We start from the raw sequence: 27,533 nt of genomic DNA on the forward strand, positions 1-27,533 counted from the left end.
ATTCAAAAAAATATAATTTTTTCCTCCAAAATGCTGAACCACCCCGGCCCTTACAACTTCGGTCCGAAAGTTGTGATAATTCAAAATTTTACAATATTTGCCCCTACGCCCCTTTCAAAGGGATATAGGGTTCAGGATCCATCTAATCGCATGTATGTACATTTATTATGGGGAAAGTAGCCAATTAAAAAAAATTAATATTTTCCTCCAAAATGCTTTTTTGGCCCGAAAAGTGGTGATAATTCAAATTTTTACAATATTTGCCCCTACCCCCCTGTCAAAGGGATATAGGCGTTAGAATCCATCTAATTGCATGTATGTACATTCATAATGGGGAAACTAGCCTATTCCAAAAATATAAATTTTTCCACCAAAATGCTGAACGACCCCATCCCTTACAATTTCGGCCCGAAAGTTGTGATAATTCAAATTTTTACAATATTTGCCCCTACGCCCTTTTCAAAGGGATATGGGGGTCAGAATACACTAATGGCATGTATGTACATTCATTGTGGGGAAACTAGCGAATTAAATTTTTTAATTTTTTCCTCCAAAATGCTGAACCACCCCGACCCTTACAACTTCGGTCCGAAAGTTGTGATAATTCAAAATTTTACAATATTTGCCCCTACGCCCCTTTCAAAGGGATATAGGGTTCAGGATCCATCTAATCGCATGTATGTACATTCATTATGGGGAAAGTAGCCAATTAAAAAAAAAAAATATTTTCCTCCAAAATGCTGAACCACCCCGGCCCTTACCATTTCGGCCCGAAAAGTGGTGATAATTCAAATTTTTACAATATTTGCCCCTACCCCCCTGTCAAAGGGATATAGGCGTTAGAATCCATCTAATTGCATGTATGTACATTCATAATGGGGAAACTAGCCTATTCAAAAAATATAATTTTTCCACCAAAATGCTGAACCACCCCGGCCCTTACAATTTCGGCCCGAAAGTTGTGATAATTCAAATTTTTACAATATTTGCCCCTACGCCCCTTTCAAAGGCATATGGGGGTCAGGATCCATCTAATCGCATGTATGTACATTCATTATGGGGAAAGTAGCAAATTAAAAAAAAAAATATTTTCCACCAAAATGCTGAACCACCCCGGCCCTTACAATTTTGGCCCGAAAGTTGTGATAATTCAAATTTTTACAATATTTGCCACTACGCCCCTTTCAAAGGGATATGGGGGTCAGGATCCATCTAATGGCATGTATGTACATTCATTGTGGGGAAACTAGCCAATTAAAAATTTTTAATTTTTTCCTCCAAAATGCTGAACCACCCCGGCCCTTACAATTTCGGCCCGAAAGTTGTGATAATTCAAATTTTTACAATATTTGCCCCTACGCCCCTTTCAAAGGGATATGGGGGTCAGGATCCATCTAATGGCATGTATGTACATTCATTGTGGGGAAACTAGCCTATTCAAAAAAATATAATTTTTTCCTCCAAAATGCTGAACCACCCCGGCCCTTACAACTTCGGTCCGAAAGTTGTGATAATTCAAAATTTTACAATATTTGCCCCTACGCCCCTTTCAAAGGGATATAGGGTTCAGGATCCATCTAATCGCATGTATGTACATTCATTATGGGGAAAGTAGCCAATTAAAAAAAAATAATATTTTCCTCCAAAATGCTGAACCACCCCGGCCCTTACCATTTCGGCCCGAAAAGTGGTGATAATTCAAATTTTTACAATATTTGCCCCTACCCCCCTGTCAAAGGGATATAGGCGTTAGAATCCATCTAATTGCATGTATGTACATTCATAATGGGGAAACTAGCCTATTCAAAAAATATAATTTTTCCACCAAAATGCTGAACCACCCCGGCCCTTACCATTTCGGCCCGAAAAGTGGTGATAATTCAAATTTTTACAATATTTGCCCCTACCCCCCTGTCAAAGGGAGATAGGCGTTAGAATCCATCTAATTGCATGTATGTACATTCATAATGGGGAAACTAGCCTATTCAAAAAATATAATTTTTCCACCAAAATGCTGAACCACCTCGGCCCTTACAATTTCGGCCCGAAAGTTGTGATAATTCAAATTTTTACAATATTTGCCCCTACGCCCCTTTCAAAGGGATATGGGGGTCAGGATCCATCTAATGGCATGTATGTACATTCATTGTGGGGAAACTAGCCTAATCAAAAAATATAATTTTTTCCTCCAAAATGCTGAACCACCCCGGCCCTTACAATTTCGGCCCGAAAGTTGTGATAATTCAAATTTTTACAATATTTGCCCCTACGCCCCTTTCAAAGGGATATGGGGGTCAGGATCCATCTAATGGCATGTATGTACATTCATTGTGGGGAAACTAGCGAATTAAAATTTTTAATTTTTTCCTCCAAAATGCTGAACCACCCCGGCCCTTACAACTTCGGTCCGAAAGTTGTGATAATTCAAAATTTTACAATATTTGCCCCTACGCCCCTTTCAAAGGGATATAGGGTTCAGGATCCATCTAATCGCATGTATGTACATTCATTATGGGGAAAGTAGCCAATTAAAAAAAAATAATATTTTCCTCCAAAATGCTGAACCACCCCGGCCCTTACCATTTCGGCCCGAAAAGTGGTGATAATTCAAATTTTTACAATATTTGCCCCTACCCCCCTGTCAAAGGGAGATAGGCGTTAGAATCCATCTAATTGCATGTATGTACATTCATAATGGGGAAACTAGCCTATTCAAAAAATATAATTTTTCCACCAAAATGCTGAACCACCTCGGCCCTTACAATTTCGGCCCGAAAGTTGTGATAATTCAAATTTTTACAATATTTGCCCCTACGCCCCTTTCAAAGGGATATGGGGGTCAGGATCCATCTAATCGCATGTATGTACATTCATTATGGGGAAAGTAGCAAATTAAAAAAAAATAATATTTTCCACCAAAATGCTGAACCACCCCGGCCCTTACAATTTCGGCCCGAAAGTTGTGATAATTCAAATTTTTACAATATTTGCCCCTACGCCCCTTTCAAAGGGATATGGGGGTCAGGATCCATCTAATGGCATGTATGTACATTCATTGTGGGGAAACTAGCCAATTAAATTTTTTAATTTTTTCCTCCAAAATGCTGAACCACCCCGGCCCTTACAATTTCGGCCCGAAAGTTGTGATAATTCAAATTTTTACAATATTTGCCCCATATCCCTTTCAAAGGGACATGGGGGTCAGGATCCATCTAATGGCATGTATGTACATTCATTGTGGGGAAACTAGCCAATTAAAAATTTTTAATTTTTTCCTCCAAAATGCTGAACCACCCCGGCCCTTACAATTTCGGCCCGAAAGTTGTGATAATTCAAATTTTTACAATATTTGCCCCTACGCCCCTTTCAAAGGGATATGGGGGTCAGGATCCATCTAATGGCATGTATGTACATTCATTGTGGGGAAACTAGCCTATTCAAAAAAATATAATTTTTTCCTCCAAAATGCTGAACCACCCCGGCCCTTACAACTTCGGCCCGAAAGTTGTGATAATTCAAATTTTTACAATATTTGCCCCTACGCCCCTTTTAAAGGGATATAGGGTTCAGGATCCATCTAATCGCATGTATGTACATTCATTATGGGGAAACTAGCCTATTCAAAAATAAAAAAATTTCCTCCAAAATGCTGAACCACCCCGGCCCTTACAACTTCGGCCCGAAAGTTGTGATAACTCAAATTTTTCAATATTTTCCACTTCCCCCCTTTCAAAGGGATGTGGGGGTCAGGATCCATCTAATGGCATGGATGTACATTCATAATGGGGAAACTAGCCTAATAAAAAAAATTAATTTTTTCCTCCAAAATGCTGAACCACCCCGGCCCTTACAACTTCGGCCCGAAAAGTGGTGATAATTCAAATTTTTACATTATTTGCCCCTTCCCCCCTGTCAAAGGGATATAGGCGTTAGAATCCATCTAATTGCATGTATGTACATTCATAATGGGGAAACTAGCCTATTCAAAAAATATAATTTTTTCCTCCAAAATGCTGAACCACCCCCCGGCCCTTACAACTTCGGCCCGAAAAGTTGTGATAATTAAAATTTTTACAATATTTGCCCCTACCCCCCTGTCAAAGGGATATGGGGGTCAGGATCCATCTAATGGCATGTATGTACATTCATTATGGGGAAACTAGCCTTTTCAAAAAATATAATATTTTCCGCCAAAATGCTGAACCACCCCGGCCCTTACCATTTCGGCCCGAAAGTTGTGATATTTCAAATTTTTACAATATTTGCCACTACGCCCCTTCAAAAGGGAAATGGAGGTCTGGATCCATCGTATCGCATGTATGTACATTCATTATGGGGAAACTAGCCTATTCAAAAAATAAACAATTTTCCTCCAAAATGCTGAACCACCCCGGCCCTTACAACTTCGGCCCGAAAGTTGTGATAACTCAAATTTTTCAATATTTTCCACTTCCCCCCTTTCAAAGGGATGTGGGGGTCAGGATCCATCTAATGGCATGGATGTACATTCATAATGGGGAAACTAGCCTAATAAAAAAAATTAATTTTTTCCTCCAAAATGCTGAACCACCCCGGCCCTTACAACTTCGGCCCGAAAAGTGGTGATAATTCAAATTTTTACATTATTTGCCCCTCCCCCCTGTCAAAGGGATATAGGCGTTAGAATCCATCTAATTGCATGTATGTACATTCATAATGGGGAAACTAGCCTATTCAAAAAATATAATTTTTTCCTCCAAAATGCTGAACCACCCCCGGCCCTTACAACTTCGGCCCGAAAAGTTGTGATAATTAAATTTTTACAATATTTGCCCCTACCCCCCTGTCAAAGGGATATGGGGGTCAGGATCCATCTAATGGCATGTATGTACATTCATTATGGGGAAACTAGCCTTTTCAAAAAATATAATATTTTCCGCCAAAATTCTGAACCACCCCGGCCCTTACCATTTCGGCCCGAAAGTTGTGATATTTCAAATTTTTACAATATTTGCCACTACGCCCCTTCAAAAGGGAAATGGAGGTCAGGATCCATCTATCGCATGTATGTACATTCATTATGGGGAAACTAGCCTATTCAAAAAATAAACATTTTCCTCCAAAATGCTGAACCACCCCGGCCCTTACAACTTCGGCCCGAAAATTGTGATAACTCAAATTTTTCAATATTTGCCACTACGCCCCTTTCAAAGGGATGTGGGGGTCAGGATCCATCTAATGGCATGTATGTACATTCATTGTGGGGAAACTAGCCTAATAAAAAATTTAGTATTTTCCTCCAAAATGCTGAACCACCCCGGCCCTTACCATTTCGGCCCGAAAGTTGTGATAATTCAAATTTTTACAATATTTACCACTACGCCCGATTCAAAGGGATATGAGGGTCAGGATCCATCTTATCGCATGTATGTACATTCATTATGGGGAAACTAGCCTATTCAAAAAATATAATTTTTTCCTCCAAAATGCTGAACCACCCCAGCCCTTACAATTTCGGCCCGAAAGTTGTGATAATTCAAATTTTTACAATATTTGCCCCTACGCCCCTTTCAAAGGGATATGGGGGTCAGGATCCATCTAATCGCATGTATGTACATTCATTATGGGGAAAGTAGCAAATTAAAAAAAAAATATTTTCCTCCAAAATGCTGAACCACCCCGGCCCTTACCATTTCGGCCCGAAAAGTGGTGATAATTCAAATTTTTACAATATTTGCCCCTACGCCCCTTTCAAAGGGATATGGGGTTCAGAATCCATCTAATGGCATGTATGTACATTCATTGTGGGGAAACAAGCCTATTCAAAAAAATATAATTTTTTCCTCCAAAATGCTGAACCACCCCGGCCCTTACAACTTCGGTCCGAAAGTTGTGATAATTCAAAATTTTACAATATTTGCCCCTACGCCCCTTTCAAAGGGATATAGGGTTCAGGATCCATCTTATCGCATGTATGTACATTCATTATGGGGAAACTAGCCTATTCAAAAAATAAAAAAATTTCCTCCAAAATGCTGAACTACCCCGGCCCTTACAACTTCGGCCCGAAAGTTGTGATAATTCAAATTTTTACAATATTTGCCCCTACGCCCCTTTCAAAGGGATATGGGGGTCAGGATCCATCTAATGGCATGTATGTACATTCATTGTGGGGAAACTAGCGAATTAAAATTTTTAATTTTTTCCTCCAAAATGCTGAACCACCCCGGCCCTTACAACTTCGGTCCGAAAGTTGTGATAATTCAAAATTTTACAATATTTGCCCCTACGCCCCTTTCAAAGGGATATAGGGTTCAGGATCCATCTAATCGCATGTATGTACATTCATTATGGGGAAAGTAGCCAATTAAAAAAAAATAATATTTTCCTCCAAAATGCTGAACCACCCCGGCCCTTACCATTTCGGCCCGAAAAGTGGTGATAATTCAAATTTTTACAATATTTGCCCCTACCCCCCTGTCAAAGGGAGATAGGCGTTAGAATCCATCTAATTGCATGTATGTACATTCATAATGGGGAAACTAGCCTATTCAAAAAATATAATTTTTCCACCAAAATGCTGAACCACCCGGCCCTTACAATTTCGGCCCGAAAGTTGTGATAATTCAAATTTTTACAATATTTGCCCCTACGCCCCTTTCAAAGGGATATGGGGGTCAGGATCCATCTAATCGCATGTATGTACATTCATTATGGGGAAAGTAGCAAATTAAAAAAAAAAAATATTTTCCACCAAAATGCTGAACCACCCCGGCCCTTACAATTTCGGCCCGAAAGTTGTGATAATTCAAATTTTTACAATATTTGCCCCTACGCCCCTTTCAAAGGGATATGGGGGTCAGGATCCATCTAATGGCATGTATGTACATTCATTGTGGGGAAACTAGCCAATTAAATTTTTTTAATTTTTTCCTCCAAAATGCTGAACCACCCCGGCCCTTACAATTTCGGCCCGAAAGTTGTGATAATTCAAATTTTTACAATATTTGCCCCATATCCCTTTCAAAGGGACATGGGGGTCAGGATCCATCTAATGGCATGTATGTACATTCATTGTGGGGAAACTAGCCAATTAAAAATTTTTAATTTTTTCCTCCAAAATGCTGAACCACCCCGGCCCTTACAATTTCGGTCCGAAAGTTGTGATAATTCAAAATTTTACAATATTTGCCCCTACGCCCCTTTCAAAGGGATATAGGGTTCAGGATCCATCTTATCGCATGTATGTACATTCATTATGGGGAAACTAGCCTATTCAAAAAATAAAAAAATTTCCTCCAAAATGCTGAACCACCCCGGCCCTTACAACTTCGGCCCGAAAGTTGTGATAATTCAAATTTTTACAATATTTGCCCCTACGCCCCTTTCAAAGGGATATGGGGGTCAGGATCCATCTAATGGCATGTATGTACATTCATTGTGGGGTAACTAGCCTAATCAAAAAATATAATTTTTTCCTCCAAAATGCTGAACCACCCCGGCCCTTACAATTTCGGCCCGAAAGTTGTGATAATTCAAATTTTTACAATATTTGCCCCTACGCCCCTTTCAAAGGGATATGGGGGTCAGGATCCATCTAATGGCATGTATGTACATTCATTGTGGGGAAACTAGCGAATTAAAAATTTTTAATTTTTTCCTCCAAAATGCTGAACCACCCCGGCCCTTACAACTTCGGTCCGAAAGTTGTGATAATTCAAAATTTTACAATATTTGCCCCTACGCCCCTTTCAAAGGGATATAGGGTTCAGGATCCATCTAATCGCATGTATGTACATTCATTATGGGGAAAGTAGCCAATTAAAAAAAAATAATATTTTCCTCCAAAATGCTGAACCACCCCGGCCCTTACCATTTCGGCCCGAAAAGTGGTGATAATTCAAATTTTTACAATATTTGCCCCTACCCCCCTGTCAAAGGGAGATAGGCGTTAGAATCCATCTAATTGCATGTATGTACATTCATAATGGGGAAACTAGCCTATTCAAAAAATATAATTTTTCCACCAAAATGCTGAACCACCCCGGCCCTTACAATTTCGGCCCGAAAGTTGTGATAATTCAAATTTTTACAATATTTGCCCCTACGCCCCTTTCAAAGGGATATGGGGGTCAGGATCCATCTAATCGCATGTATGTACATTCATTATGGGGAAACTAGCAAATTAAAAAAAAATAATATTTTCCACCAAAATGCTGAACCACCCCGGCCCTTACAATTTCGGCCCGAAAGTTGTGATAATTCAAATTTTTACAATATTTGCCCCTACGCCCCTTTCAAAGGGATATGGGGGTCAGGATCCATCTAATGGCATGTATGTACATTCATAATGGGGAAACTAGCCTATTCAAAAAATATAATTTTTCCTCCAAAATGCTGAACCACCCCGGCCCTTACAATTTCGGCCCGAAAGTTGTGATAATTCAAATTTTTACAATATTTGCCCCATATCCCTTTCAAAGGGATATGGGGGTCAGGATCCATCTAATGGCATGTATGTACATTCATTGTGGGGAAACTAGCCAATTAAAATTTTTTAATTTTTTCCTCCAAAATGCTGAACCACCCCGGCCCTTACAATTTCGGCCCGAAAGTTGTGATAATTCAAATTTTTACAATATTTGCCCCTACGCCCCTTTCAAAGGGATATGGGGGTCAGGATCCATCTAATGGCATGTATGTACATTCATTGTGGGGAAACTAGCCTATTCAAAAAAATATAATTTTTTCCTCCAAAATGCTGAACCACCCCGGCCCTTACAACTTCGGCCCGAAAGTTGTGATAATTCAAATTTTTACAATATTTGCCCCTACGCCCCTTTTAAAGGGATATAGGGTTCAGGATCCATCTAATCGCATGTATGTACATTCATTATGGGGAAACTAGCCTATTCAAAAAATAAAAAAATTTCCTCCAAAATGCTGAACCACCCCGGCCCTTACAACTTCGGCCCGAAAGTTGTGATAACTCAAATTTTTCAATATTTTCCACTTCGCCCCTTTCAAAGGGATGTGGGGGTCAGGATCCATCTAATGGCATGGATGTACATTCATAATGGGGAAACTAGCCTAATAAAAAAAAAAAAATTTTCCTCCAAAATGCTGAACCACCCCGGCCCTTACAACTTCGGCCCGAAAAGTGGTGATAATTCAAATTTTTACATTATTTGCCCCTTTCCCCCTGTCAAAGGGATATAGGCGTTAGAATCCATCTAATTGCATGTATGTACATTCATAATGGGGAAACTAGCCTATTCAAAAAATATAATTTTTTCCTCCAAAATGCTGAACCACCCCGGCCCTTACAACTTCGGCCCGAAAAGTTGTGATAATTAAATTTTTACAATATTTGCCCCTACCCCCTGTCAAAGGGATATGGGGGTCAGGATCCATCTAATGGCATGTATGTACATTCATTATGGGGAAACTAGCCTATTCAAAAAATATAATATTTTCCTCCAAAATGCTGAACCACCCCGGCCCTTACAACTTCGGCCAGAAAATTGTGATAATTCAAAATTTTACAATATTTGCCCCTACGCCCCTTTCAAAGGGATATAGGGTTCAGGATCCATCTAATCGCATGTATGTACATTCATTATGGGGAAAGTAGCAAATTAAAAAAAAATAATATTTTCCTCCAAAATGCTGAACCACCCCTGCCCTTACCATTTCGGCCCGAAAAGTGGTGATAATTCAAATTTTTACAATATTTGCCCCTACCCCCTGTCAAAGGGATATAGGCATTAGAATCCATCTAATTGCATGTATGTACATTCATAATGGGGAAACTAGCCTATTCAAAAAATATAATTTTTTCCTCCAAAATGCTGAACCACCCCGGCCCTTACAATTTCGGCCCGAAAGTTGTGATAATTCAAATTTTTACAATATTTGCCCCTACGCCCCTTTCAAAGGGATATGGGGGTCAGGATCCATCTAATGGCATGTATGTACATTCATTGTGGGGAAACTAGCCAATTAAAAATTTTTAATTTTTTCCTCCAAAATGCTGAACCACCCCGGCCCTTACAATTTCGGCCCGAAAGTTGTGATAATTCAAATTTTTACAATATTTGCCCTTAGGCCCCTTTCAAAGGGATATGGGGGTCAGGATCCATCTAATGGCATGTATGTACATTCATTGTGGGGAAACTAGCCTATTCAAAAAAATATAATTTTTTCCTCCAAAATGCTGAACCACCCCGGCCCTTACAACTTCGGTCCGAAAGTTGTGATAATTCAAAATTTTACAATATTTGCCCCTACGCCCCTTTCAAAGGGATATAGGGTTCAGGATCCATCTAATCGCATGTATGTACATTCATTATGGGGAAAGTAGCCAATTAAAAAAAAATAATATTTTCCTCCAAAATGCTGAACCACCCCGGCCCTTACCATTTCGGCCCGAAAAGTGGTGATAATTCAAATTTTTACAATATTTGCTTCTACCCCCCTGTCAAAGGGATATAGGCGTTAGAATCCATCTAATTGCATGTATGTACATTCATAATGGGGAAACTAGCCTATTCAAAAAATATAATTTTTCCACCAAAATGCTGAACCACCCCGGCCCTTACAATTTCGGCCCGAAAGTTGTGATAATTCAAATTTTTACAATATTTGCCCCTACGCCCCTTTCAAAGGGATATGGGGGTCAGGATCCATCTAATGGCATGTATGTACATTCATTGTGGGGAAACTAGCCAATTAAAATTTTTTAATTTTTTCCTCCAAAATGCTGAACCACCCCGGCCCTTACAATTTCGGCCCGAAAGTTGTGATAATTCAAATTTTTACAATATTTGCCCCATATCCCTTTCAAAGGGACATGGGGGTCAGGATCCATCTAATGGCATGTATGTACATTCATTGTGGGGAAACTAGCCAATTAAATTTTTTAATTTTTTCCTCCAAAATGCTGAACCACCCCGGCCCTTACAATTTCGGCCCGAAAGTTGTGATAATTCAAATTTTTACAATATTTGCCCCTACGCCCCTTTCAAAGGGATATGGGGGTCAGGATCCATCTAATGGCATGTATGTACATTCATTGTGGGGAAACTAGCCTATTCAAAAAAATATAATTTTTTCCTCCAAAATGCTGAACCACCCCGGCCCTTACAATTTCGGCCCGAAAGTTGTGATAATTCAAATTTTTACAATATTTGCCCTTAGGCCCCTTTCAAAGGGATATGGGGGTCAGGATCCATCTAATTGCATGTATGTGTATTCATAATGGGGAAACTAGCCTATTCAAAAAATATAATTTTTTCCACCAAAATGCTGAACCACCCCGGCCCTTACAATTTCGGCCCGAAAGTTGTGATAATTCAAATTTTTACAATATTTGCCCCTACGCCCCTTTCAAAGGGATATGGGGGTCAGGATCCATCTAATGGCATGTATGTACATTCATTGTGGGGAAACTAGCCAATTAAAAATTTTTAATTTTTTCCTCCAAAATGCTGAACCACCCCGGCCCTTACAATTTCGGCCCGAAAGTTGTGATAATTCAAATTTTTACAATATTTGCCCCTACGCCCCTTTCAAAGGGATATGGGGTTCAGAATCCATCTAATGGCATGTATGTACATTCATTGTGGGGAAACTAGCGAATTAAAATTTTTTAATTTTTTCCTCCAAAATGCTGAACCACCCCGGCCCTTACAATTTCGGCCCGAAAGTTGTGATAATTCAAATTTTTACAATATTTGCCCTTAGGCCCCTTTTAAAGGGATATGGGGGTCAGGATCCATCTAATGGCATGTATGTACATTCATTGTGGGGAAACTAGCCTATTCAAAAAAATATAATTTTTTCCTCCAAAATGCTGAACCACCCCGGCCCTTACAACTTCGGTCCGAAAGTTGTGATAATTCAAAATTTTACAATATTTGCCCCTACGCCCCTTTCAAAGGGATATAGGGTTCAGGATCCATCTAATCGCATGTATGTACATTCATTATGGGGAAAGTAGCCAATTAAAAAAAAATAATATTTTCCTCCAAAATGCTGAACCACCCCGGCCCTTACCATTTCGGCCCGAAAAGTGGTGATAATTCAAATTTTTACAATATTTGCCCCTACCCCCCTTTCAAAGGGACATGGGGGTCAGGATCCATCTAATGGCATGTATGTACATTCATTGTGGGGAAACTAGCCAATTAAAATTTTTAATTTTTTCCTCCAAAATGCTGAACCACCCCGGCCCTTACAATTTCGGCCCGAAAGTTGTGATAATTCAAATTTTTACAATATTTGCCCCTACGCCCCTTTCAAAGGGATATGGGGGTCAGGATCCATCTAATGGCATGTACAGTATGTACATTCATTGTGGGGAAACTAGCCTATTCAAAAAAATATAATTTTTTCCTCCAAAATGCTGAACCACCCCGGCCCTTACAACTTCGGCCCGAAAGTTGTGATAATTCAAATTTTTACAATATTTGCCCCTACGCCCCTTTCAAAGGGATATGGGGGTCAGGATCCATCTAATGGCATGTATGTACATTCATTGTGGGGAAACTAGCCTATTCAAAAAAATATAATTTTTTCCTCCAAAATGCTGAACCACCCCGGCCCTTACAACTTCGGCCCGAAAGTTGTGATAATTCAAATTTTTACAATATTTGCCCCTACGCCCCTTTTAAAGGGATATAGGGTTCAGGATCCATCTAATCGCATGTATGTACATTCATTATGGGGAAACTAGCCTATTCAAAAAATAAAAAAATTTCCTCCAAAATGCTGAACCACCCCGGCCCTTACAACTTCGGCCCGAAAGTTGTGATAACTCAAATTTTTCAATATTTTCCACTTCGCCCCTTTCAAAGGGATGTGGGGGTCAGGATCCATCTAATGGCATGGATGTACATTCATAATGGGGAAACTAGCCTAATAAAAAAAAAAAAAATTTTCCTCCAAAATGCTGAACCACCCCGGCCCTTACAACTTCGGCCCGAAAAGTGGTGATAATTCAAATTTTTACATTATTTGCCCCTTTCCCCCCTGTCAAAGGGATATAGGCGTTAGAATCCATCTAATTGCATGTATGTACATTCATAATGGGGAAACTAGCCTATTCAAAAAATATAATTTTTTCCTCCAAAATGCTGAACCACCCCGGCCCTTACAACTTCGGCCCGAAAAGTTGTGATAATTAAAATTTTTACAATATTTGCCCCTACCCCCCTGTCAAAGGGATATGGGGGTCAGGATCCATCTAATGGCATGTATGTACATTCATTATGGGGAAACTAGCCTATTCAAAAAATATAATATTTTCCTCCAAAATGCTGAACCACCCCGGCCCTTACAACTTCGGCCAGAAAATTGTGATAATTCAAAATTTTACAATATTTGCCCCTACGCCCCTTTCAAAGGGATATAGGGTTCAGGATCCATCTAATCGCATGTATGTACATTCATTATGGGGAAAGTAGCAAATTAAAAAAAAATAATATTTTCCTCCAAAATGCTGAACCACCCCTGCCCTTACCATTTCGGCCCGAAAAGTGGTGATAATTCAAATTTTTACAATATTTGCCCCTACCCCCCTGTCAAAGGGATATAGGCATTAGAATCCATCTAATTGCATGTATGTGCATTCATAATGGGGAAACTAGCCTATTCAAAAAATATAATTTTTTCCACCAAAATGCTGAACCACCCCGGCCCTTACAATTTCGGCCCGAAAGTTGTGATAATTCAAATTTTTACAATATTTGCCCCTACGCCCCTTTCAAAGGGATATGGGGGTCAGGATCCATCTAATGGCATGTATGTACATTCATTGTGGGGAAACTAGCCAATTAAAAATTTTTAATTTTTTCCTCCAAAATGCTGAACCACCCCGGCCCTTACAATTTCGGCCCGAAAGTTGTGATAATTCAAATTTTTACAATATTTGCCCTTAGGCCCCTTTCAAAGGGATATGGGGGTCAGGATCCATCTAATGGCATGTATGTACATTCATTGTGGGGAAACTAGCCTATTCAAAAAAATATAATTTTTTCCTCCAAAATGCTGAACCACCCCGGCCCTTACAACTTCGGTCCGAAAGTTGTGATAATTCAAAATTTTACAATATTTGCCCCTACGCCCCTTTCAAAGGGATATAGGGTTCAGGATCCATCTAATCGCATGTATGTACATTCATTATGGGGAAAGTAGCCAATTAAAAAAAAATAATATTTTCCTCCAAAATGCTGAACCACCCCGGCCCTTACCATTTCGGCCCGAAAAGTGGTGATAATTCAAATTTTTACAATATTTGCTTCTACCCCCCTGTCAAAGGGATATAGGCGTTAGAATCCATCTAATTGCATGTATGTGTATTCATAATGGGGAAACTAGCCTATTCAAAAAATATAATTTTTCCACCAAAATGCTGAACCACCCCGGCCCTTACAATTTCGGCCCGAAAGTTGTGATAATTCAAATTTTTACAATATTTGCCCCTACGCCCCTTTCAAAGGGATATGGGGGTCAGGATCCATCTAATGGCATGTATGTACATTCATTGTGGGGAAACTAGCCAATTAAAATTTTTTAATTTTTTCCTCCAAAATGCTGAACCACCCCGGCCCTTACAATTTCGGCCCGAAAGTTGTGATAATTCAAATTTTTACAATATTTGCCCCATATCCCTTTCAAAGGGACATGGGGGTCAGGATCCATCTAATGGCATGTATGTACATTCATTGTGGGGAAACTAGCCAATTAAATTTTTTTAATTTTTTCCTCCAAAATGCTGAACCACCCCGGCCCTTACAATTTCGGCCCGAAAGTTGTGATAATTCAAATTTTTACAATATTTGCCCCTACGCCCCTTTCAAAGGGATATGGGGGTCAGGATCCATCTAATGGCATGTATGTACATTCATTGTGGGGAAACTAGCCTATTCAAAAAAATATAATTTTTTCCTCCAAAATGCTGAACCACCCCGGCCCTTACAATTTCGGCCCGAAAGTTGTGATAATTCAAATTTTTACAATATTTGCCCTTAGGCCCCTTTCAAAGGGATATGGGGGTCAGGATCCATCTAATTGCATGTATGTGTATTCATAATGGGGAAACTAGCCTATTCAAAAAATATAATTTTTTCCACCAAAATGCTGAACCACCCCGGCCCTTACAATTTCGGCCCGAAAGTTGTGATAATTCAAATTTTTACAATATTTGCCCCTACGCCCCTTTCAAAGGGATATGGGGGTCAGGATCCATCTAATGGCATGTATGTACATTCATTGTGGGGAAACTAGCCAATTAAAAATTTTTAATTTTTTCCTCCAAAATGCTGAACCACCCCGGCCCTTACAATTTCGGCCCGAAAGTTGTGATAATTCAAATTTTTACAATATTTGCCCCTACGCCCCTTTCAAAGGGATATGGGGTTCAGAATCCATCTAATGGCATGTATGTACATTCATTGTGGGGAAACTAGCGAATTAAAATTTTTTAATTTTTTCCTCCAAAATGCTGAACCACCCCGGCCCTTACAATTTCGGCCCGAAAGTTGTGATAATTCAAATTTTTACAATATTTGCCCTTAGGCCCCTTTTAAAGGGATATGGGGGTCAGGATCCATCTAATGGCATGTATGTACATTCATTGTGGGGAAACTAGCCTATTCAAAAAAATATAATTTTTTCCTCCAAAATGCTGAACCACCCCGGCCCTTACAACTTCGGTCCGAAAGTTGTGATAATTCAAAATTTTACAATATTTGCCCCTACGCCCCTTTCAAAGGGATATAGGGTTCAGGATCCATCTAATCGCATGTATGTACATTCATTATGGGGAAAGTAGCCAATTAAAAAAAAATAATATTTTCCTCCAAAATGCTGAACCACCCCGGCCCTTACCATTTCGGCCCGAAAAGTGGTGATAATTCAAATTTTTACAATATTTGCCCCTACCCCCCTTTCAAAGGGACATGGGGGTCAGGATCCATCTAATGGCATGTATGTACATTCATTGTGGGGAAACTAGCCAATTAAAATTTTTTAATTTTTTCCTCCAAAATGCTGAACCACCCCGGCCCTTACAATTTCGGCCCGAAAGTTGTGATAATTCAAATTTTTACAATATTTGCCCCTACGCCCCTTTCAAAGGGATATGGGGGTCAGGATCCATCTAATGGCATGTACAGTATGTACATTCATTGTGGGGAAACTAGCCTATTCAAAAAAATATAATTTTTTCCTCCAAAATGCTGAACCACCCCGGCCCTTACAACTTCGGCCCGAAAGTTGTGATAATTCAAATTTTTACAATATTTGCCCCTACGCCCCTTTTAAAGGGATATAGGGTTCAGGATCCATCTAATCGCATGTATGTACATTCATTATGGGGAAACTAGCCTATTCAAAAAATAAAAAAATTTCCTCCAAAATGCTGAACCCCCCGGCCCTTACAACTTCGGCCCGAAAGTTGTGATAACTCAAATTTTTCAATATTTTCCACTTCGCCCCTTTCAAAGGGATGTGGGGGTCAGGATCCATCTAATGGCATGGATGTACATTCATAATGGGGAAACTAGCCAATTAAAAAATTTTAATTTTTTCCCCCAAAATGCTGAACCACCCCGGCCCTTACAATTTCGGCCCGAAAGTTGTGATAATTCAAATTTTTACAATATTTGCCCCTACGCCCCTTTCAAAGGGATATGGGGGTCAGGATCCATCTAATGGCATGTATGTACATTCATTGTGGGGAAACTAGCCTATTCAAAAAAATATAATTTTTTCCTCCAAAATGCTGAACCACCCCGGCCCTTACAACTTCGGCCCGAAAGTTGTGATAATTCAAATTTTTACAATATTTGCCCCTACGCCCCTTTTAAAGGGATATAGGGTTCAGGATCCATCTAATCGCATGTATGTACATTCATTATGGGGAAACTAGCCTATTCAAAAAATAAAAAAATTTCCTCCAAAATGCTGAACCACCCCGGCCCTTACAACTTCGGCCCGAAAAGTGGTGATAATTCAAATTTTTACCTATTTGCCCCTTCCCCCCTGTCAAAGGGATATAGGCGTTAGAATCCATCTAATGGCATGTATGTACATTCATTGTGGGGAAACTAGCCAATTAAAAAAATTTAATTTTTTCCTCCAAAATGCTGAACCACCCCGGCCCTTACAACTTCGGCCCGAAAAGTTGTGATAATTAAAATTTTTACAATATTTGCCCCTACCCCCCTGTCAAAGGGATATGGGGGTCAGGATCCATCTAATGGCATGTATGTACATTCATTATGGGGAAACTAGCCTATTCAAAAAATATAATATTTTCCCCCAAAATTCTGAACCACCCCGGCCCTTACCATTTCGGCCCGAAAGTTGTGATATTTCAAATTTTTACAATATTTGCCACTACGCCCCTTCAAAGGGAAATGGAGGTCTGGATCCATCGTATCGCATGTATGTACATTCATTATGGGGAAACTAGCCTATTCAAAAAATAAACAATTTTCCTCCAAAATGCTGAACCACCCCGGCCCTTACAACTTCGGCCCGAAAGTTGTGATAATTCAAATTTTTACAATATTTGCCCCTACGCCCCTTTCAAAGGGATATGGGGGTCAGGATCCATCTAATGGCATGTACATGTATGTACATTCATTGTGGGGAAACTAGCCTATTCAAAAAAATATAATTTTTTCCTCCAAAATGCTGAACCACCCCGGCCCTTACAACTTCGGCCCGAAAGTTTTGATAATTCAAATTTTTACATTATTTGCCCCTTCGCCCCTTTCAAAGGGACATAGGGTTCAGGATCCATCTAATCGCATGTATGTACATTCATTATGGGGAAACTAGCCTATTAAAAAAAATATAATTTTTTCCTCCAAAATGCTGAACCGCCCCGGCCCTTACAACTTCGGCCCGAAAGTTGTGATAATTCAAATTTTTACAATATTTGCCCCTACGCCCCTTTCAAAGGGATATAGGGTTCAGGATCCATCTAATCGCATGTATGTACATTCATTATGGGGAAACTAGCCTATTAAAAAAAATATAATTTTTTCCTCCAAAATGCTGAACCGCCCCGGCCCTTACAACTTCGGCCCGAAAGTTGTGATAATTCAAATTTTTACAATATTTGCCCCTACGCCCCTTTCAAAGGGATATAGGGTTCAGGATCCATCTAATCGCATGTATGTACATTCATTATGGGGAAACTAGCCAATTAAAAAAAATATATATTTTCCTCCAAAATGCTGAACCACCCCGGCCCTTACCATTTCGGCCCGAAAGTTGTGATCACTCAAATTTTTCAATATTTGCCACTACGCCACTTTCAAAGGGATATAGGGTTCAGGATCCATCTAATCGCATGTATGTACATTCATTATGGGGAAACTAGCCAATTAAAAAAAAAAATATTTTCCTCCAAAATGCTGAACCACCCCGGCCCTTACCATTTCAGCCCGAAAGTTGCGATAACTCAAATTTTTCAATATTTTCCACTTCGCCCCTTTCAAAGGGATTTGGGGGTCAGGATCCATCTAATGGCATGTATGTACATTCATTGTGGGGAAACTAGCCTATTCAAAAAAATATAATTTTTTCCTCCAAAATGCTGAACCACCCCGGCCCTTACAACTTCGGCCCGAAAGTTGTGATAATTCAAATTTTTACAATATTTGCCCCTACGCCCCTTTTAAAGGGATATAGGGTTCAGGATCCATCTAATCGCATGTATGTACATTCATTATGGGGAAACTAGCCTATTCAAAAAATAAAAAAATTTCCTCCAAAATGCTGAACCACCCCGGCCCTTACAACTTCGGCCCGAAAAGTGGTGATAATTCAAATTTTTACCTTATTTGCCCCTTCCCCCCTGTCAAAGGGATATACATGTAGGCGTTAGAATCCATCTAATGGCATGTATGTACATTCATTGTGGGGAAACTAGCCAATTAAAAAAATTTAATTTTTTCCTCCAAAATGCTGAACCACCCCGGCCCTTACAACTTCGGCCCGAAAAGTTGTGATAATTAAAATTTTTACAATATTTGCCCCTACCCCCCTGTCAAAGGGATATGGGGGTCAGGATCCATCTAATGGCATGTATGTACATTCATTATGGGGAAACTAGCCTATTCAAAAAATATAATATTTTCCCCCAAAATTCTGAACCACCCCGGCCCTTACCATTTCGGCCCGAAAGTTGTGATATTTCAAATTTTTACAATATTTGCCACTACGCCCCTTCAAAAGGGAAATGGAGGTCTGGATCCATCGTATCGCATGTATGTACATTCATTATGGGGAAACTAGCCTATTCAAAAAATAAACAATTTTCCTCCAAAATGCTGAACCACCCCGGCCCTTACAACTTCGGCCCGAAAGTTGTGATAATTCAAATTTTTACAATATTTGCCCCTACGCCCCTTTCAAAGGGATATGGGGGTCAGGATCCATCTAATGGCATGTACATGTATGTACATTCATTGTGGGGAAACTAGCCTATTCAAAAAAATATAATTTTTTCCTCCAAAATGCTGAACCACCCCGGCCCTTACAACTTCGGCCCGAAAGTTTTGATAATTCAAATTTTTACATTATTTGCCCCTTCGCCCCTTTCAAAGGGACATAGGGTTCAGGATCCATCTAATCGCATGTATGTACATTCATTATGGGGAAACTAGCCTATTAAAAAAAATATAATTTTTTCCTCCAAAATGCTGAACCGCCCCGGCCCTTACAACTTCGGCCCGAAAGTTGTGATAATTCAAATTTTTACAATATTTGCCCCTACGCCCCTTTCAAAGGGATATAGGGTTCAGGATCCATCTAATCGCATGTATGTACATTCATTATGGGGAAACTAGCCTATTAAAAAAAATATAATTTTTTCCTCCAAAATGCTGAACCGCCCCGGCCCTTACAACTTCGGCCCGAAAGTTGTGATAATTCAAATTTTTACAATATTTGCCCCTACGCCCCTTTCAAAGGGATATAGGGTTCAGGATCCATCTAATCGCATGTATGTACATTCATTATGGGGAAACTAGCCAATTAAAAAAAATATATATTTTCCTCCAAAATGCTGAACCACCCCGGCCCTTACCATTTCGGCCCGAAAGTTGTGATCACTCAAATTTTTCAATATTTGCCACTACGCCACTTTCAAAGGGATATAGGGTTCAGGATCCATCTAATCGCATGTATGTACATTCATTATGGGGAAACTAGCCAATTAAAAAAAAAAAATATTTTCCTCCAAAATGCTGAACCACCCCGGCCCTTACCATTTCAGCCCGAAAGTTGCGATAACTCAAATTTTTCAATATTTTCCACTTCGCCCCTTTCAAAGGGATTTGGGGGTCAGGATCCATCTAATGGCATGGATGTACATTCATTGTGGGGAAACTAGCCTATTCAAAAAAATATAATTTTTTCCTCCAAAATGCTGAACCACCCCGGCCCTTACAACTTCGGCCCGAAAGTTGTGATAATTCAAATTTTTACAATATTTGCCCCTACGCCCCTTTCAAAGGGATATAGGGTTCAGGATCCATCTAATCGCATGTATGTACATTCATTATGGGGAAAGTAGCCAATTAAAAAACTAGATGGAATTTTGACTGCGCGCAGTCGAAAATGATGCCTCCGCCATAGAGCAATTTAAACAAGTTTGGAGTTTAAATCTCCAGTGGTTCTTGAGATATCATGATAACAATCTCAATGTATGGAATTTCATAAGTTGACGTCTGTGACCCTTGACCTTTGACCTACGTGCTCCAAAATCTAATCAGATTGTCTTCCTATGGTGATACACACTATCATTAACTTTGAAGTTTAAATCTCCAGTGTTTCTTGAGATATTATGATATGGTGATACATACTATCATTAAGTTTGAAGTGAAAATTCTCCAGTGGTTCTTGAGATATCGCGATAACGATCTCAATGTATGGAATTTCATAAATTGACCTCTGTGACCCTTGACCTTTGACCTACGTGCTCCAAAATCTAATCAGATTGTCTTCCTATGGTGATACACACTATCATTAAGTTTGAAGTTTAAATCTCCAGTGGTTCTTGAGATATTATGATAACAATCTCAATGTATGGAATTTCATAAGTTGACCTCTGTGACCCTTGACCTTTGACCTACGTGCTCCAAAATCTAATCAGATCGTCTTCCTATGGTGATACATACTATCCTTAAGTTTGAAGTTTTTACATCTCCAGTGGTTCTTGAGATATCATGATAACAATCTCAATGTATGGAATTTCATAAGTTGACCTCTATGACCCTTGACCTTTGACCTACGTGCTCCAAAATGTAATCAGATTGTTTTCCTGTAGTGATACACACTATCACTAAGTTTGAAGTTTAAATCTCCAGTGGTTCTTGAGATATCATGATACCAATCTCAATGTATGGAATTTCATAAGTTGACCTCTGTGACCCTTGACCTTTGACATACGTGCTCCAAAATCTAATCAGATCGTCTTCCTATGGTGATACATACTATCCCTAAGTTTGAAGTTTAAATCTCAAATGGTTCTTGAGATATCGCGCTAACAAACTCAATACAAGGAATTTCATAAGTTGACCTCTGTGACCTGTGACCTTTGACCTACGTACTCCAAAATCTAATCAGATCGTCTTCCTATGGTGATAAATACTATTCCCGAGTCTTAAGTTTAAATCTTAAATGGTTCTTGAGATATTGTGATAACGGTCAAACGGGACGGACGTACGGACGTACGGACGGACAACCCGAAAACATGATGCCTCCGGCACCACCTTCGGTGGCGGAGGCATAAAAAAAGAACCCCCTTACCTCTCCAAGGAGTTCGGCATGAACCTTGGCCACACCATAGATTGTCCTGGGCCTCTGGATCGTGAGGTCGGGGGTCAGCTCGCGGGGTGACTGGGGTCCGAACGCTCCGATGGTACTGGGACAGAAGATGCGGAGGTTGTACATCTTGGCCAGCTCCATCACGTTGTGAAGCCCCTGGATGTTGACTTTGATGGCCAGTGGGACATTCTAGAATTGCCATTAGATGATAGAAAGAAAAAAATAATTGGACAAACATGTACGCTTTTAAAGCCTCACCGTACAACTTGTAGCTAATTGCTCCCTCTATATAGGAAACAATGCCTAAGTGGTGCCTGTTGGTCCCTCATGATCCTCTTTTCCTTATGTTAATTGAGAGCTGAGTTGATGAGATAGCCACCTGTCAGTGACCACGCTGGGTGGTCTAATCCCTCCTGGCCAAACTAGGACAGACAGGCTTTAAGAATCTCCTTGAAGAATATATGATAACATAAATCTGACATTTGATGCAAAACTACATACTTTACATGTATTTAATGTACATAGTGTTAGAAGTAAACATAATTATTTGAACAGAATTTAAAGTTTATTTATACAAATTTCATAAAAATGTCATACATGTACATGTCATAATCATATTCAGGTGACATATTTATGTGATATTCACACAATATTCATTATGATATCCATACCTGTTCACCAACAGCACTAAGAACTGCACTAAAATGGACCATCCAGTCTATACTCTCATTGACAATAATCTCCTGAAGGTTCCTGAAGTCCAGCACATCAACAAAAGCATATGGACCTGCAAAAACAAACATTGCACACGACATCAATTTATGATCAAATGGCCAGCGCAGGTACATGTAGTAAAGACCAGTATTGGAAACGCCCCAATTTAAAAAAAAATGAAATGGAAGCTCTCATTACCAATCATGTGAGAGAATATGTTTTGACTAATACATGATGATAAAAAAATTGCCGGGAAACCGCCTACTAATTCATATAATTTGGTAAATTTGTTTCTCTCATGGTCTGTGAGAGATATAGGGTAGTCCCATATACATCTTTCTGTGTATAGTGCTTGTAACTTTACGAAGAATGGGCCAAATTACTTATCATTTTGATGATTCCAGAACCTTACAGATGCTAGATGCTAGATGATCAACCTTTTCTGATCGATTCTACAACGTTTCTTTCACAATGCAATCGCATGACCATAACTGGTCTTTACCTATAATGAATATATCATACACTGAGAGGCTTCGGTTGAAATTGATGGATTCTCTGAAGTGACTAGAATGGTACAATTTTCAGTTTATTGCTGTTTATTCCAAAATGGGTAATAGACTTATTGGAGATTAGACCAAATAGCTATTAGGCTAAATGGTCATTAGACCACATGATAAGTAGACCAAATGATAAAGTAGAAGAAAAAAACGTACAATAAATTTTGTTATATAAGTATAATTTATGTGTTTTTCTTTGTATTCATTATAATTATGTGTTTTTTATGTACCAGTAAGTATTATTTGATTAATAAACATTTTTTTTATTTTTTAAACTGATTATTAGACCATGTGGATAGTAGACGGGTGGGTGTAGACCATATGGGAAAAGACTAATTGGGGAGTAGACCAACTGGTTGTAAACCAACGGCAGTTCACCCAATTTTCTTAGGGGTGCAGTCTCAGAGAAAATAAATTCGTCAAAAAAGTTGTGCAATACAAGTTTGAGCATTGATATCTCTCTCGTTGCTGTATTATCATACTTGAATTTGGTATCATTGTGAAAGTGAAAACTTGCCTTGTTATTGTGAAAAGTGAATTTTTCCTGTGTTTGGAAGATGGATTTGTGTTTAATTATATCGAGGGAGTTGATAGCAATGCATTTTGTAATATTTCACCTTTGACTTGGCCCCATATTCAGGTGTACAGCATTCCATGATTACATAATCATTACAAATGGGGCATCAATGTTAAGGGTACAATATACCATCATGAAGTGTACTTATTGCTTGATCGATTCCGCCCCTTGAATTCACAATTTACAAACCTGCATCAACGATATGCCTGGGAGGTTTAACGATGTCCGTCAGAATGACATTGTCACGCCCGTATCTCTTTCTGAGCACCTTGGCTAGCCCCTGGCCTAGCTGTCCAAGACCACCTGGAAAATAAATCAAAGTGGATGCAATTAAAGGGAAGGATCAGACAGTATAAAGCTTGTTCATAACAGCGGAATGTAATTATTGTACATAGCAAAAGATCTGGAAGTGAGATATATGTAATATGAATGGGTCTAGAATTCTGAAAGACTCTAGCTGTCAGAAATGAAATATGAAATACATGTAGATGAATTATAGAACAACGGAAAGCTCATATGCCATAGATTACAATCATGTCAATTACGGTATATACTATTTCAGTGTCTGTCAGAGGACAACCTGCTAACAGCTCTCTGAAAACTCAAAATCTAAAGCTTTGAGAATGGGAAGTTGTCGACCTATTAACTAGCTTTCGACTTGATGACATCATTTTATGTGAAGTATCCATATATACAATGACTTTGCATTAATTAAGCACGGCCCATCCCCTCATATACTTAGGCGAGCCGACCTTTGTTGCCTGCAGTTGCTGTGCATTTCCACATTTTAAAAAAAAGGTGTTTTTTATTTTGTTGAATGTGGCATACCCTGTCATATCTGAAAAAGCCTTTACAGGGGTGATAGTGAGCACTAAAAAAAAAATAGGTTTTTTGTTTTCCCCTCAACCACGCCCCCCTTGAGTAAAAAAAAGAAGAGGATTCGCAGGGAAAAAATGGCATTTGACATTCCCCCCTTTCGAGTAAGAAAATTGGGGAAAAAATAGGGCAAGATTGGGGAAAAAATAGGGCAAGATTGGAAAGAATAGAGAAAATATGAGGGAAATCGGGAAAATCAGAATAAAATAGAGAAGAAAAAAAAATTGGTAAAAAAAAATTTAAAAAAATCGGGAAACCGATTTAAATCAGGTTTTTATCAGGCCTGCCTTAACAAAATACAAGTCAATATTAATAATTGTTACTCACCCGTAATGAGGATTCTGGGTTGGTCTAGACTACCGATGGGAGAGTAGGATTGACAGTAAGACGTTGTCACCGAAAGGAAGCGGATCTGGGGCGCCCTCACACTGCTGGTGTGGAGAATCTTTTTGGCAAACGTTCGCAACGTTGACCTCCACATTGTTGATGTCATGCTGTAATAGGGGTATCTGGAAGGAAATTTAGTACCGGTAAACATACATGTACTGTATTAAAATCAGAGGCATTTACAAGATGAATTTTTCAAAATGTGTAAATTATGTAAATGATATAGAAATTTTCATGGCAAGAAAATGAGTTGTTAATGGCAAAAATTTGGCTTTGTGTCAATTGTTATGATTTATTAATAAATGTTGCAGCATACATGTAAGATTTTTCAAGAATTCAAACCACTTGCTAAATTTGCAAATGTTTTGTGCGAATGAAAGTTAAGGTATCTTTAAAAGTTGGGTTAAATCATTACGTAGACTTTCATTTCTCTGTCTTTTGTCCGCTGAACTCCGTCTGGACAAGCATCCGGCCCACATTTTGTGGTTAGGCTCTCAAACTTTAATTCAGAGCAATAAAAAATATATACCGGTACCAAATGCATGAAAAGGAAGAGCAAAAATTTCTGCACACACTGTGCTCATTTTTATTCAGTTATCACATTGCGTTTGACACAAGGAATTTTGAGAAGAAAAATAAAAGGCCTTAAAATCTTGACATTGGCAAATGTTAATACATGTACACAGTGTAGGTTCAAAAGCATTGTTTTCCATAAAAATTGTCCACTTTTTCAGCTTTTCAACAAAATGAAAACTTGTGTATAATGTTTTCAGAGACACTTCATTTCATTAGAACAATGCAGCATCAAAAAAAAAATATCATTGTTGCCAATTTGAAGAATATGAGATCATTTCAGCCCTAATAAAAATTGTTGTTCTGAAACTTGAAAGGGTTCATAATTAATTTGTTTTGGAGATGGCCTCAAACCTGCTGACTAAAGGAAATCTCTCTTTGCTACATGTACTGTATATATAGACTTTATACAAAATGTATTTACAGGGAACACCAAGTTCTACTAGGCAATGGAATAAAAGAGAAAACTACCATTTTATTATTATTAGTTGTAGTACATGTAGTAGAATTTTGTTGTTATTTTACAGTTTATTTTTCAAGTACATGTATGAGGACTATTGCAAGTAGTCTAGGAAGCAGATTATACTCAATCCCATTCAGCATGTACACATGTACAGTGTAGATCTGTTTACTTGGTGTCTACACTGTTCAAGACTTTGTGTACATACATGTATACATCTGTATTACTGTAATCTGTATTTGATAGTAAATGCATTTACCAAATACACAAGTTTATCATCCCTCTAGAAGATAGTGCTTATATCCATTTGTTCAAAGATCAATCCTTGCTTTATACAAGTTTACTCATAATACAAGCTGTTGTAAAGTACAATGAACTACAAAAACCAAACAACTCCTCAGCAGAAGCAAGGTACATACATGTCACTATGAACATGACTGACAAAGAAAGCGGACAAAATATACAGTTCCTCGGGTAGATAAAGGAACATCCCTTCACTGCTATTACATGTATGTAAACATGTGTAGAACAGGTGAATATGCTTGTGACACATTTTTACATAATAGCAGTGAAGGGATGTTCCTTTGTCTACCTGAGGAACTGTATATTTTGTCCGCTTTCTTTGTCCGTCATATTCATAGTGTGTACAGCCTAGTATAATCCCTCTCTGGATCTTTAACTTTCACATGTAATAAGATACAATGGCCTACATGTATAGAAATGTGTGTATTGTATGGTTTAATACCTAGGGTATAATATAGGAAGGTGAAAGCATCTCTCTACCGAAGATAGTTCTTTAAAATTCTGTAGACATTTATTCAATCCTTACTTCATATACCTACCAACCTGAGACAAGAGAAATTAGGAGTAAATTTTTCTGGATGGACTACGAGGTCGCGAACCACCGAAGGATTGGGGTAGTAGCCCGTAGATTGGGGGGGGGGGGGGTACACAGGACTTTAGGGTCTATTTTTTTTCTCTCCATTTTAATGGTGCAAATGGGCCTTTTCCTTCAACCTTTTCGCCCCACACATAAACAATTTTTGAAATGTGAACACTCACAAAACTACATGTTTCACTACCCACCTCAGTTAGGAGCCCTATTTTGCAAAGGTATATAGTAGTAGTAATCCAAAATAAATCTGAGGAAGTCCGGTAAATAACAAGCTTTCACGATCGCAGTCATCACACAAGCATTGAAGAAAACACGCCAATGTATACAGTGTTTATGCACGGCGTATCAACTGCACATGTAATATAAATACACGTGGGTTATACGCAGGTATGAATAAACATCCCCAAATTGCTGATGTGAGATGCTTGTAGGATACTTTACAGGACAGAATGGACATTTTGCCATTGAAAATGGCGGACGCACACACAAAATATTAATTTTAAAAAAATTATTAAAAAAAATAAAAATAAATTAAAATTTTAAAAACTCTGAGTTTTGAGGCATGCACTCGGAATTCGGAGTTGGTATGAAAAATGCGGAGAAACTCCGCCTAAATCGGGGTGGTTGGCAGGTATGTTACTTTACAGTACAAGTTTACTCATACAT

General features: G+C 38.9%; 1 protein-coding gene across 1 annotated transcript in view; it reads right to left on the reverse strand.

Moving 5' to 3' along the window:
• Positions 1-27,533, reverse strand: part of LOC587689 (inactive L-threonine 3-dehydrogenase, mitochondrial-like) — a 48,205-nt gene that overhangs the window by 15,687 nt on the left and 4,985 nt on the right. Inside the window, exons 2-5 of the mRNA XM_030995833.1 lie at positions 24,880-25,061; positions 23,866-23,979; positions 22,500-22,615; positions 21,811-22,017 (exon numbers count right to left, since the gene is read on the reverse strand). Of these exons, the coding sequence (XP_030851693.1) occupies positions 21,811-22,017; positions 22,500-22,615; positions 23,866-23,979; positions 24,880-25,045 (603 nt within the window). The 5' untranslated portion in view covers positions 25,046-25,061. The remainder of the gene's footprint in view (positions 1-21,810; positions 22,018-22,499; positions 22,616-23,865; positions 23,980-24,879; positions 25,062-27,533) is intronic.

The sequence above is a fragment of the Strongylocentrotus purpuratus genome, unplaced genomic scaffold (genome assembly GCF_000002235.5).
Source record: "Strongylocentrotus purpuratus isolate Spur 01 unplaced genomic scaffold, Spur_5.0 spur5_scaffold_3, whole genome shotgun sequence".
Classification (NCBI taxonomy): Eukaryota; Metazoa; Echinodermata; class Echinoidea; order Camarodonta; family Strongylocentrotidae; genus Strongylocentrotus; species Strongylocentrotus purpuratus.